Source organism: Salvelinus namaycush, chromosome 40, assembly GCF_016432855.1.
Source record: "Salvelinus namaycush isolate Seneca chromosome 40, SaNama_1.0, whole genome shotgun sequence".
NCBI lineage: Eukaryota > Metazoa > Chordata > Actinopteri > Salmoniformes > Salmonidae > Salvelinus > Salvelinus namaycush.
This window is the reverse complement of record NC_052346.1, coordinates 22713063-22726239: the sequence shown is the minus strand read 5'-3', so window position 1 is coordinate 22726239 and position 13177 is coordinate 22713063. Positions and strand designations below refer to the sequence as shown.

Here is a 13177-nt window from a genome sequence, read left to right as displayed (position 1 = left end):
AAACACTGCACCCCATTCTACTGTCTCCTTAACTGAGACATCCAACGCTTCCTCGCTCACCTCCTCCTAATCGTAGTGTAGCCTGGTGGACGACTGATCCATTAAAGGGAGCAGTCTTACCTAAACGACACTAAACAAAGCAAAGTGTCTCCAGCGTTCTCTCCGGCATTACTCCTCACAAACAACATCTAGCAAGATATGCCTTTTGTTTTATGTGAAATATCACAACAAAAGGCATATCTAGCAAGATATGTGAAATATCACATAGTATTTGTTTGAAAAGTAGCAAAGAATAATAGCTCTACCTAAAACAGTAACGCTAGTTAGTGAAGCCTGAGACTAACATTACAGTATGGACAGTCCAAAATAGTTGTAGATGGTCCACAACACAGGTTTTTTTTGCTAGTAGCTACCAAGTAACAAAATGGCCCTCACATATAGCGTTAACGTAGTATACCGCGCCTCGAACGTGCCGGGCTAAAGTGGTGATTCAGCCAGGAGGGCTTGTGCTAGCTCTAAGCTCCAGACCTCCAGTGTGCTTTCACAATAAGTATTTATTAGGATTTTTACCTTTCAAACAGTGGAAATAATTTTTCATGCCACAAGAGGTAGGCTACCTGATCTTGGTAAATGGGTCCCGGAACGAAAGACTACAAAACTGAGAGGTGCCAGAGGATCCGGCTCAAATTAAGCACCGTCCTTCTCAAATTATGGGGTAGGGACATCCCAAGGATCCCTGAATGCACGGACGGTTGCACCAAAGATTTTTTTATAACTAATCCAAGACAGACCACATCCGGTTGTTTCCAATGGGAAGAGATGAGTCATACTGGGCAGAGCCAAGCACGAGCTAGCGAGATCCTATTGGCGCGTTCTAGCATACATCTGCATATTTCTGTTTGGGAACGCCTCCTTTGAAGCGCTCGTGTGCAATAACTAAATTTGCGTTCCTTCTAAACAATGCGATAAAAAAAAAGTGTAGCATAGGGTAACGTCTACACAGCTTTGTCCAATCTGTTCACAACAGATTTTAGTTGTGGGAACAGAAAACTATATTAAGATCATATGTTTCATCGATTAGAACATCTGCAGAATGTCAGCCAAAATCCATCTTCTCCCACTGCGGGTCAGCGGGCTTCCTTTCACTACCATATTTGGTATTGTCATGTCATTCCATGCTAGATAACACAACTATTATCATATTTGGTAGTGAGTGGAAACGCTAAGCCGATGCTTGACATTTCTACATCCTGTGAAATATCTGTCTCATTGTTCTATCTGTGGCTGCACTGTGGTAGTGGGGGAACAGGAAGTTCCAGACAGGCACGCACCATTCTTCAGAATAAAGAATGCACTAAGGATTGTGATGTCTAGAAGATAACCTTTTGTGTCCGTTTCTATTTATTACTACAGGTATGTAATAGTAGGTCAAAACTTCCTAATAAAGAATGAACATGTCATTCCATGCTAGATAACAACTATTATCACGTTTGATAAAGGTTTGATGTGTTATGTTTGTATAAAACGAACTGAAGAACGTGATAAACTATTTTACAAGTCACATAGCTAGAAACTTTGGGTTTGTCTGAATGGATGTACATCATTTTCTCAAGGTCATTTTATAAATAATCAATTTATTTGAGATTTCTGAGTTCGTTGGGCATGTTATTGGTTTTGTGTAAAATTCACGACCTGGTAAAATGGCGGCGCCCACTCTGTCTGCGTCAACGGACTTCAGTGCGGGTGCATCAGAGACAATTTCACGGTCACACTACAGGTTTGAAGCTGAATGTAATGAATCAGCTTCCTACATGTGTACTTATATTCATATAAATTATATTATTTGATGGCGAAATACAAATTGTTTTTTTATTGAAATAATACAGTGAAGACCAGGTTATTCAGGAAAATAGTACATAGTGCTGCTTAAAATAAACTGCAACCTCGTACAACATTTTTTTGTCATTCGTGGATTTATCTGAATTTTGGAAATCTACTTTTGATTAAGTTAAATTACGTTGTGTAGACTAATGTAAAGTGTGTACTTTGTCTAATTTGAATTAAGTAATGTTGAGCTCATGTTCCTCTTATAGAATATTAGCTCAACAGTATTGTGGATCTCCTGCACCTAAATATAAACAATACCGGAACCTATTTCCGTCTGAGTCAAGCAATGAATTATATAACTGAACATGAAGAAATATAATATATTTTTAGTGCCGGAACTGTGAAGTGCGTCACTTTTGGTCTGTTTGTCATTGTTACTACAGGACGACTAGAATTTAGTCTGAGGCCAGTAACATCAACAGTGAGGACAAACCCAGCCTGCCTCTCTCCTTCCACAGGGAGTCCAAACCTACAGTCACTGGGTCCTGATTGTGACAGTGGAGCCCAGTTTACACTGCTGGATCCAGAGATGGCATCAGTGAAGCTGGAAGACTGCAGTCAAACACTGGAGCTGAATGTCAACATTATAGATGAAGAAGAGGAGGAGAAGATTGGGAAATCTGTTAGTCATGGTAAGAACCTGTTCTATCTAACTAAGTTTGTGTTATTCATTCCAACTTCCCACTGTGCATGAAAGTTGCAGTAGAACTGTTTCAATGAGAAGATAGATGTTATTTCATACTACTGACACTTGCAAGGTTTGACACCAGTATGGCCAGCATTTGTTTTATTCACTGGGCTATCTGGAGTGATCAGAGAGTAGACTAAAAAAGTGATGTAAACAAACTACCAATGTTTTAAAGTTCTATGAAATGAGTTTGTGTAGTTACTAACCCTTGTGATAGTGAGTGGAGGACTCTTACCCACTTTTAGCATAGTTTAATTCCCCTTTTGTGTTGTCCAGTCTACTGATATGAATACATATGTCACCCGGTACAGCCAGAAGAGGACTGGCCACACCTTTGGGCCTGGTTCCTCTCTACCTTTCTTCCAAGGTGCCTGCTTTCTAGGGAGTTTTTCCTGGCCACTGTGCTTCTACATCTGCATTGCTTACTCTTTGGTGTTTTAGGCTGGCTTTCTGTAGAACACTTTGTGATAACTGCTGATGTAAAAAGGGCTTCATAAAATACATTTGATTGACATGTATATCACACCAACTGACTGGTTCTTCTGATGTTGTTCACACAGGAGACCATGTTGAGACATTCCCTACATCCAGACAGCAACAGCAGGAAGATCACAGAGCTAAGAGGTCTCACCACTGCCCACACTGTGAGGAGATTTTTCCAATTCTTTCAAAGCTAAAAACACACCTAAAAATACACACAGGAGAGAATCCGTATTCCTGTACTGACTGTGGGAAGAGATTCACAACATCAGGGGTTCTGACAGTTCATCAGAGAGTGCACACTGGAGAGAAGCCTTACTTCTGCTCTGACTGTGGAAAGAGTTTCTCTAAACAGAACAACTTAAAATATCACCAGCGAATACATACAGGAGAGAAGCTTTACTCCTGCTCTGACTGTGGGGCAAGTTTCTCTCGACTCAATACCTTAAAAACACACCAACTTATACATACAGGTGAGAAGCCTTACTCCTGTTCTGACTGTGGGAAGAGTTTCTCTGTAATGGGCAACTTAAAAACACATGAACGTATACATACAGGAGTGAAGCCTTACTCCTGCTCTGACTGTGGAAAGATTTTCTCTCAACTGGGCCACTTAAAAAGACATGAACATATACATACAGGAGTGAAACCTTACTACTGCTCGGATTGTGGAAAATGCTTCACAACATCAACTCATCTTAAAGTTCATCAGAGTACACACACAGAAGAGAAGCCTTACCCCTGCTCTGACTGTGGGAAGAGTTTCTCTCAACTGGGCCACTTAAAAAGACATGAACATATACATACAGGAGTGAAGCCTTACTCCTGCTCTGACTGCGGAAAATGCTTCACAACATCAACTGAGCTAAAAGTTCATCAGAGAACACACACAGGAGAGAAGCCTTACTCCTGCTCTGACTGTGGAAAGAGTTTCTCTGTAATGGGCAACTTAAAAACACATGAACGTATGCATACAGGTGTGAAGCCTTACTCCTGCTCTGACTGTGGAAAATGCTTCACAACATCAACAGAGCTAAAAGTTCATCAGAGAACACACACAGGAGTGAAGCCTTACTCCTGCTCTGACTGTGGAAAGAGTTTCTCTGTACTGGGCAACTTAAAAATACATGAACATTTACATACAGGAGTGAAGCCTTACTCCTGCTCTGACTGTGGAAAATGCTTCACAACATCAACTGAGCTAAATGTTCACCAGAGAACACACACAGGAGTGAAGCCTTACTCCTGCTCTGACTGTGGAAAGAGTTTCTCTGTACTGGGCAACTTAAAAACACATGAACGTTTACATACAGGAGAGAAGTCTTACTCCTGCTCTGACTGTGGAACGAGTTTCTCTCAAATGGGCCAGTTAAAAAGACACCAAGGTAAACATAAAGGAGAGAAGCCTTACCACTGATCTGACTGTATAAAATGTTTTAAAACAACAGCTGAGCTAAAAGGTCATCAGAGAACAGACACAGGAGAGAAGCCTTACTTATTCTCCTAATGTGGCAAGAGTAACTCAAGTGAAAGTCATCAAGTAAAATACTACTTGAGTAAAAGTCTAAAGGTATTTGGTTGTAAATATATTTATGTATCAAAAGTAAATGTAATAGCTAAAATATACTTGAGTATCAAAAGTAAAAGTATGAATAATTTCAAATTCCTTAAATTCCTCTCTATGGGATGGGTATCCCTAAACCAGACGGTTGTTGCTAACTTGCGCTAATGTGACAAGAAAGACCTTGTATTCAACAGCCAACTTTCCAGGACATTGACAAGCTTAAATTCTTGCTAATCTAACTGCAGTGTCCAATTAACAGTAGCTATTACATTGAAAAAATACCTTGCTATTGTTTGAGGAGAGTGTACAACAACAACTTGTATCACGGCAACTGGTTTGATACCTTCACCTCTGAAGGTCAATAATGTACTTACATTCAGTAATCTTGCTCTGATTTGTCATCCTGAGGTTCCCAGAGATAAAATGTAATGTAGTTTTGTTTGATTAAAATACAGTTTTATGTTCAAATGTAGGAACTGGTTTCTACATTTTGAACCCCTGTTGTCTCTTTTTTTTTGTTTGTATTATCTTGTACCAGATCTATTGTGTTATATTCTCCTACATTCATTTCACATTTCCACAAACTTCAGTGTTTCCTTTCAAATGGTATCAAGAATATGCATATCCTTGCTTCAGGTGCTGAGCTATAGGCAGTTAGATTTGGGTATGTCATTTTAGGTGATTTTTTTTTTTAAAGGGTACGATCCTTAAGAGGTTTTTAAGCAAACCAGATGGCACAATTGTGTTGTTTTTATATTGCAGTAATTAAATAATAAAGTTTGACTTGTTTTTAAGAAATGTAAAAGTCTCTCCTTTTGATTACAATAATTCCACCACAATATCTAAACATCATTGCCAATCAGGTGCATCCCTTCATGGCGGCAGTGTATCCATCTGCAAATAAAAAAAATTCAGCAGGATTATTCCTTGTGCTACAAGGCTGGGATTGTCCAGGAATGGTTCCAAGAACATGACAATGAATTCAGATTACTCAGTTCACTGTAATTGTGCATCTGTGGGAGGAGATGGAATGAGCAATTCGGAGTAGATCCACACCCAGCCAACTTGACACAATTGTAGGAAACATTGGAGTCAACATGGACCAGCATCCCTGTCGAACGCTCTCAACACCTTGGACAGTCCATGCCCCGACAAATTTAGGCTTTTCTGAGGACAGAGGGGGGTGCAACTCAATATTAGTAATGTGTTTCTAATGTTTTGTGCACTCCGTGTAGATCAGATAAAGATGGTGCGATGATCAGTTTTTTGTATTCTTTTGGGTGGATTATTATATATTACTAAACAACTTTTGTTAAATGGTAAACAGGCTATGAATTTATTAAATTGTATTTTAATACTAGATTCATTATTTTAGTCATTGATGATGAATGTATTTGAATAACTGTATTGAAGTTAATTGATCTGGCGGCAGGTAGCCTAGCGGTTAAGAGTGTTGGGCCAGTAACTGAAAGGTTGCTGGTTTGAATCCCAAGCCAACAAGGTGAAGAATCTGTCATTGTGCCCTTGAGCAAGCCAATTAACTCTTATTTGTCCTGTAAATTGCTCTGTATAAGAGCATATACTAAATGACATAAATGTAATGGAAAATGTTTGTACATTAATTTATGCTGGTTAACAACTTTTTTTCTCTTGTGTATAATTAAATGAAATAAACTGGTTGAAATGAAATACTGTATACACACAATACACAACATTGCTGCTGTGTTTACCCTGGCCAGAGGGACAGGGCCATAGTAAGCTAGACTATGTAGCTGCTGTTAGTAGCTTACAGTTTCCATACAATACAGCATGTCAGATCACTAATGATTTGGTGTATAGGCTGCTACATTTTTTTGCTTTGCCACTTTATTGTTGGCTTATCAGGCTGACTTACTGGTTACTGGAGGAGGTGGGGAAGCAACTGGACTCGGAGGCCCCAGACGCTTGGTAGGAGATCTGTATGATTACAGACCTGAGCCCCCGTTCCTCCGGTAGTGCCATCCAAGGCTGTGGTGTTACCATGAGCTTATCGGTGGTGGGAGGAAGGGCCCTCTGGCTGAGCTTATCCAGCTTAAACCAGTTGCCGTGATACGTTTTTTGTTGTTGTGCCTCTCCTCAAACAATAGCATGGTATTTTTTCACTGTAATAGCTACTGTAAATTGGTCACTGTAGTTAGATTAACAAGATTTTAAGCTCTTTGCCCATATAAAGACATGTCTATGTCCTGGAAAGTTGGCTGTTGTATACAAAGTCATTCTAGTCACATTAGAGCACGTTAGCAACAACCGTCCCAGTTTAGGGACAGCAATCCCGTAGAGGTTATGAACCCATTTCGAGCTTCATTCTAGAATATAACACACAAGCTTTGTGTGTGCAATAGTTTGAAGAGAAATAAATGGATTCATAAATACAATTTCACAATCATAATTATACTGATAAAAAAAGACGCTTCGATTATAATGTATAATTCTAATTTTATTATAATTTTCATACTGATGTAAACCACACATACAACTAAATAAAGTGTATATAGTGCATAACACAGCACCAAATTAAATTTGAATTAAAATAACTCCATATTCACTGTATTATACAGTAAACTAGTGTTTTCCAATGTCGTAGCTGGCATAATATGGTCATGTTAGGCTTTGCCATGTTAATGACAATGGATTAGAGATCTACTAGTGGCATACATCTGAAAAAAAGTCTACCAGACATTTTTACTATTTATTAGTTAAATGCTTTGACATAGCGGTCATCAAAGTTTACTGTAATGTAACTACTTTTAAAAAACTGATAACGATAAAGAACGTGGAGATAGACCATGTTGTTATTTAACACTTATGTACAATCTCTCTTTAATCAAATACAAAAAAAAACATTGTGTGTGTGTACTGTGCTTGTACGTCGTGACTTTAAACACATTTTGTTTTAACTCAACATTTGCTAAACAGCACTCCCGTTAGGCTACTGCAGCCTCACTCTGCCCATGATGTAGCTATCACCTCTATCTGTCCTCTGCAGCCTCACTCTACCCATGATGTAGCTATCACCTCTATCTGTCCTCTGCAGCCTCACTCTGCCCATGATGTAGCTATCACCTCTATCTGTCCTCTGCAGCCCCACTCTACCTATGATGTAGCTATCACCTCTATCTGTCCTCTGCAGCCTCACTCTAGCCATGATGTAGCTATCACCTCTATCTGTCCTCTGCAGCCCCACTCTACCCATGATGTAGCTATCACCTCTATCTGTCCTCTGCAGCCTCACTCTACCCATGATGTAGCTATCACCTCTATCTATCCTCTGCAGCCTCACTCTACCCATGATGTAGCTATCATCTTTATCTGGGCAGGCGAGTGCATCCGACTGTCAAGACATCAGTAGATTTGTAATTCAACAACATCTGTGTGTACCTGCAGAAAAACAATAATACATGAATGATTTGAAGAACGTCAATAACATACACTTAAAATGTCAAATACATTTCTGTGAGGATCAATTTGAAATATATACCTTTCCCCAGTAATTTCCTTAGACACCTGCTTGCTCATGGACTTCTGAAGGTCATTCAGGCACTCTTTGAAATTCTTGCATTGATTACACAAGTCCCTGTCTGTCTGGAAGAGGTTTGTTTCATAGGTGTTGTAGAAAAGAAACCTACTCAGATTCTCCATGTAGTTTGCAATGGTTTGCTTCTTCTGTCCAATCTTTGCAAGCTTGGTAAAAAAGGACCTGCTTTTGACCACGTCATAGACAAAATCCAGGGATGGTTTGGTGGAGTCCATGTAAAACAAAAACCTTGACACATATACAACCTGTACATGAAAATAATGTTAGTTACATAGTTAATAACTTAATAACTACTTTAGAATTTAGTGATTCTCATTAAAATATTTAAACAGTTCAATTTAAGTAAAATTGCTGTACATGCCTCCTGTTTGAAATTGGGAATGTTGTGGACGTCACGGAGATATTTGCCAAATCCAGCCAGCAGATCACCATCCAGAGGGTGCTCTTGGTATAAACCACTGCTTTGCATCCCCTTTGTCAGTTTGTTGTCCCATGACTTGTTCTCTGGTCTGGAAAACATTTGTTATGCAGATTAGAATAAATCAAATACATCCATGTTCACTTATATACTTATGTGTAGTACTTGTTTCTGAGATGATTTATATTTGTTTTTACTTACAGTTGGTACAAGGCAGGCTGGTCATCCTCCATGTTGATGTCTGATTCTGCAGCTTCAGTTGGTGCCAACACATGAGCCACTTCCACTTGGCTGAAATATCACACAGATAAACAAAAACATTGATATTATATTACAATCAAACAACAGTTCAAATGAGTTAAATTATTATGTAACTTGCATATATATTATTTATCAGTGTCAAAAATAGCTTACCCGTGTATTTGTTTGTCTTCTGGCTTGTTCTTAATAATGTGACCAGTTTGTTCAAGCTTCTGGATCAGGAGTCGGAGTGCGTCTTGTTGTATAACGATACAACTGAGTAAGCTGTAGTCAACCATCCTGCCTTGCCAAAGATGCTGTACCATGGAATCTCGGGCAGCGGCGACTTCTTGATCAATCTCTTGTTTTGGTTTTAGCTTCATGCACACTCTGTTGAGGTGCACAGAGATGTTGTTCTGGTTCTTCAAGCAAAATCTGCAGACAATAGGGATCCTTCTTTGTTTTCTGTAAGACAGTAAATACACAATAAGTACATGTCATGAAGTTACTACTTAATAAAACATATACAGATTGATTTACAAACAAATAAAAAAAACTTTGTTTGGTTTGCCAAACATTTTGCACAATTAACAAAAATATATAATTTAACATTTTTATTTAACTAGGCAAGTCAGTTAAGAACAAATTCTTATTTACAATGATGGCCTACCAAAAGACCCCCTGCGGGGACGGGGGCTGTGATTAAAAACACACATCACAACAAGAGAGACAACACAAAACTACATAAAGAGAGACCTAAGACAACATAGCATGGCAGCAACACATGACAACACAGCATGGTAGCAACACAAAATAACAACATGGTAGCAGCACTAAACATGGTACAAACATTGGGCACAGACAACAGCACAAAGGGCAAGAAGGTAGAGACAACAATACATCACACAAAGCAGCCCCACAACTGTCAGTAAGAGTGTCCGTGAGTGAGTCTTTGAATTATGAGATTGAGATAAAACTGTCCAGTTTGAGTGTTTGTTGCAGCTCGTTCCAGTCACTAGCTGCAGCGAACTGAAAAGAGGAGTGACTCAGGGATCTGTGCGCTTTGGGGACCTTTAACCGAATGCGGCTGGCAGAACGGGTGTTGTATGTGGAGGATGAGGGCTGCAGTAGATATCTCAGATAGGGGGGAGTAAGCCCTATAAGGGTTTTATAAATAAGCATCAACCAGTGGGTCTTGCGACGGGTATACAGAGATGACCAGTTTGCATTGGTGGCAAATCTGATGTCCTACGACAGAGGAAACCATGTCTAGATTTAACTAACTTTAGAGAAGGACAGTGTACCGTCTAGCCATACTCCCAAGTACTTGTATGAGGTGACTACGTCAAGCTTTAAACCCTCAGAGGTAGTAAATCACACCTGCGGGGAGAGGGGCATTCTTCTTACCAAACCACATGACCTTTGTTTTGGAGGTGTTCAGAACAAGGTTAAGAGCAGAGAAAGATAAGAAAGCTTTGTTGTAGAGCGTTTTAATACAATATCCAATAAATAGCATTATGTCAATACTTATACACCTATTATTACTAGTGCTAGCAGAGATACTACTAACATTAATAACAGCAAGATGATAATACTAGTAATATACATTGAAAAATTAAAGAGTTAACTTACCGTGAACCAGTAGCAGTTGCAGATGCCATCTTGCTCCAAAAGGAAGGCAGTACTTGGAATTTCTCAAAGAAATCTCTGCAGAATAAGTAAAAAAGCAATAATCCCAAATCTCAGCTCCCAGAAGGAAAGTGTGGCTCTCAGTTGGAAATGCTGTTCTGAACTAGATGATATCCTGTTGCTTAGGTCAATATATGTACCATCAGATAGGCCCAACCCATTTCTACATTAGAATATTCCATTCAGGGTAAATTGACACATTAGCAGAGTAGTTGAGAATGTTTCTACAGAACAAGCCAGTCACTTGGAAGACTGTACCAGTTTCACATCATTTCAAACTAGGAAACTCTCTGAGATGCCACCACACTCAGGTTTCCCTTCTGAACTGGCTCCGCTTTATTTAACTTAAACGAATCATGACGCGGCATACAATATCAACAGCGACAACGGTAGGCTGCGATTTAAGTGATAATTTGACTGTCAAATCCACGTATTGGTGTTTGGCCTGCGTATCTCAGCACGCGACAAAATCAACGGCACTAAACCAAAGATATTGATCTGTTTTAATCAACCTTATGCTACCGTGATGACTACATTTCACACTAACTTCACCAATCTGAGGTAAAAAAAAATTGTAATTCTACTAAATGTTATGGAGTGAAAATGCAAGCTTGTGTAAGGTAGTAACAGTAGCACAAAATGTCCACATTGGAGAAATTATAGCATTATGCAATAGTTTAATGACAAAATAATTATACATGCCAATTTAAAATGAAAGCATATTTTGCCCACTCACAAACCATGGCAAAAATGAGATATTTCTCACTCATTTAACCACAGAGTTTAAAATGCTCCCCAACACAGTTTAACCAGGTGCTCTAGACCCTCCACAGGGTCTGTGCAGCAGGATGAACCTTACTAACACAATAGAAGAGGTTGTGGTAGACATGGGCCATCAGAGGAGAGTTCACTGTTCTTTCACTCTGAACATTCATATCAATGACTCACCCAGAAATGGACCATCAATACCTGAGTTCTAGAGGCTATTTACATAATCAACTGGGCATTTCAACAGCTGGGCTCACAATAGTCTTCCTGGGGTTTAAACAGGAAACACAAAAATGTACATAATATACATTGCACTACATTTACATTACAATTTAGTAATTTAGCAGATTCTCCCATCCAGAGCTAGTGCATTCATCTTAAAATAATCCCTAGAGACAACCACACATCACGTGCCTAATACAATGCAAAATGTCTCTCTACAGTCCCAGTTGTGTCGTAAGGTGTTCTTTCATCTGTAAATGAATGTATCTGTTTTTATTGCTAGCTTGAGTTACCTGGGGAGGCAGAGAGTTCCATGTAGTCATGGATCTATTTAAAACTGTGCGTTTCCCATCCCATCCCATCCGGGTCTTACCTGAAACAGGTAAGACCCAGATGCAGGCAACGTTGGAGTAAAAACAGTTTATTAATACAACAGGGGCAGGCAAAGGTACAGGGCAGGCAGAATGGTCAACACCGGGAAAACAGGAACGATCGAGAGACAGGAGCAGATCGAAAACCACTGGTAGGCTTGACGAAACAAAACAAACTGGCAACAGACAAACAGAACACAGGTATAAATACACAGGGGATAATGGGGAAGATGGGCGACACATGGAGGGGGGTGGAGACAATCACATCAGACTGGTGAAATAGATCATGGTGTGAAACTCTTCCTACAGTCAGGAGAAAATCTTTATTCCTGGACTGTGTGTATTTTTAAGTGTATTTCAAGCTTTGATAGAATTGGGGAAATCTCCTCAGTGTGGGCAGTGGTGAGACCTCTTAGCTCTAGGATCTTCCTGCTGTTGCTCTCTGGATGTAGAGAATGTCTCAACATGGTCTCCTGTGTGAACAACATCAGAAGAACCAGTCAGTTGGCGTGTGTCACAACATCATCGGACTGAGCTTGTTGTCATTGCAGGCAATCTCAATGCTGTGCGTTACAGGGAAGACATCCTCCTCCCTCATGTGGTACCCTTCCTGCAAGCTCATCCTGACATGACTCTCCAGCATGACAATGCCATCAGCTATACTGCTCATTCTGTGCGTGATTTCCTGTAAGACAGGAATGTCAGTGTTCTGCCATGGCCAGCGAAGAGCACGGATCTCAATCCCATTGAGAACGTCTGGGACCTGTTGGATCGGAGGGTGAGGGTAGGGACATTCCCCCCAGAAATGTCCGGGAACTTGCAGGTGCCTTGGTGGGGTAACATCTCACAGCAAGAACGGGCAAATCTGGTGCAGTCCATGAGGAGGAGATGCACACTGCAGTACTTAATGCAGCTGGTGGCCACACGAGATACTGACTGTTACTTTTGATTTTGGCCCCCCCCTTTGTTCAGGGACACATTATTCCCTTTCTGTTAGTCACATGTCTGTGGAACTTCTTCAGTTTATGTCTCAGTTGTTGAATCTTATGTTCATACAAATATTTACACATGTTAAGTTCACTGAAAATAAACACAGTTCACAGTGAGATGACATTTCTTTTTTTTGCTGAGTTTAGGTGCCGGTACAGTTTATATTTAGGTGCAGGAGCTCCATAATACTTCTGAGCTAATATTCTATGAGAGGAACATGAGCTCAAGCAGTAGACATTTCAGGTGCCGGTACTCAGCTCCGGTGAGCTCCTGTCCAAGACAAGCA

At 39.9% G+C, this 13177-nt stretch overlaps 1 protein-coding gene across 1 annotated transcript; it reads left to right on the top strand.

The window, feature by feature from the left end:
- Window positions 1-1700: 1700 nt before the first annotated feature.
- On the top strand, window positions 1701-4642 carry LOC120033496 (zinc finger protein 665-like). The gene is made up of 2 exons (XM_038979863.1): window positions 1701-1743; window positions 3136-4642. The coding sequence occupies exons 1-2, from the start codon at window positions 1701-1703 to the stop codon at window positions 4470-4472; spliced, it is 1380 nt and encodes a 459-aa protein (XP_038835791.1). The 3' UTR covers window positions 4473-4642.
- The last annotated feature ends 8535 nt before the right edge of the window (window positions 4643-13177 follow it).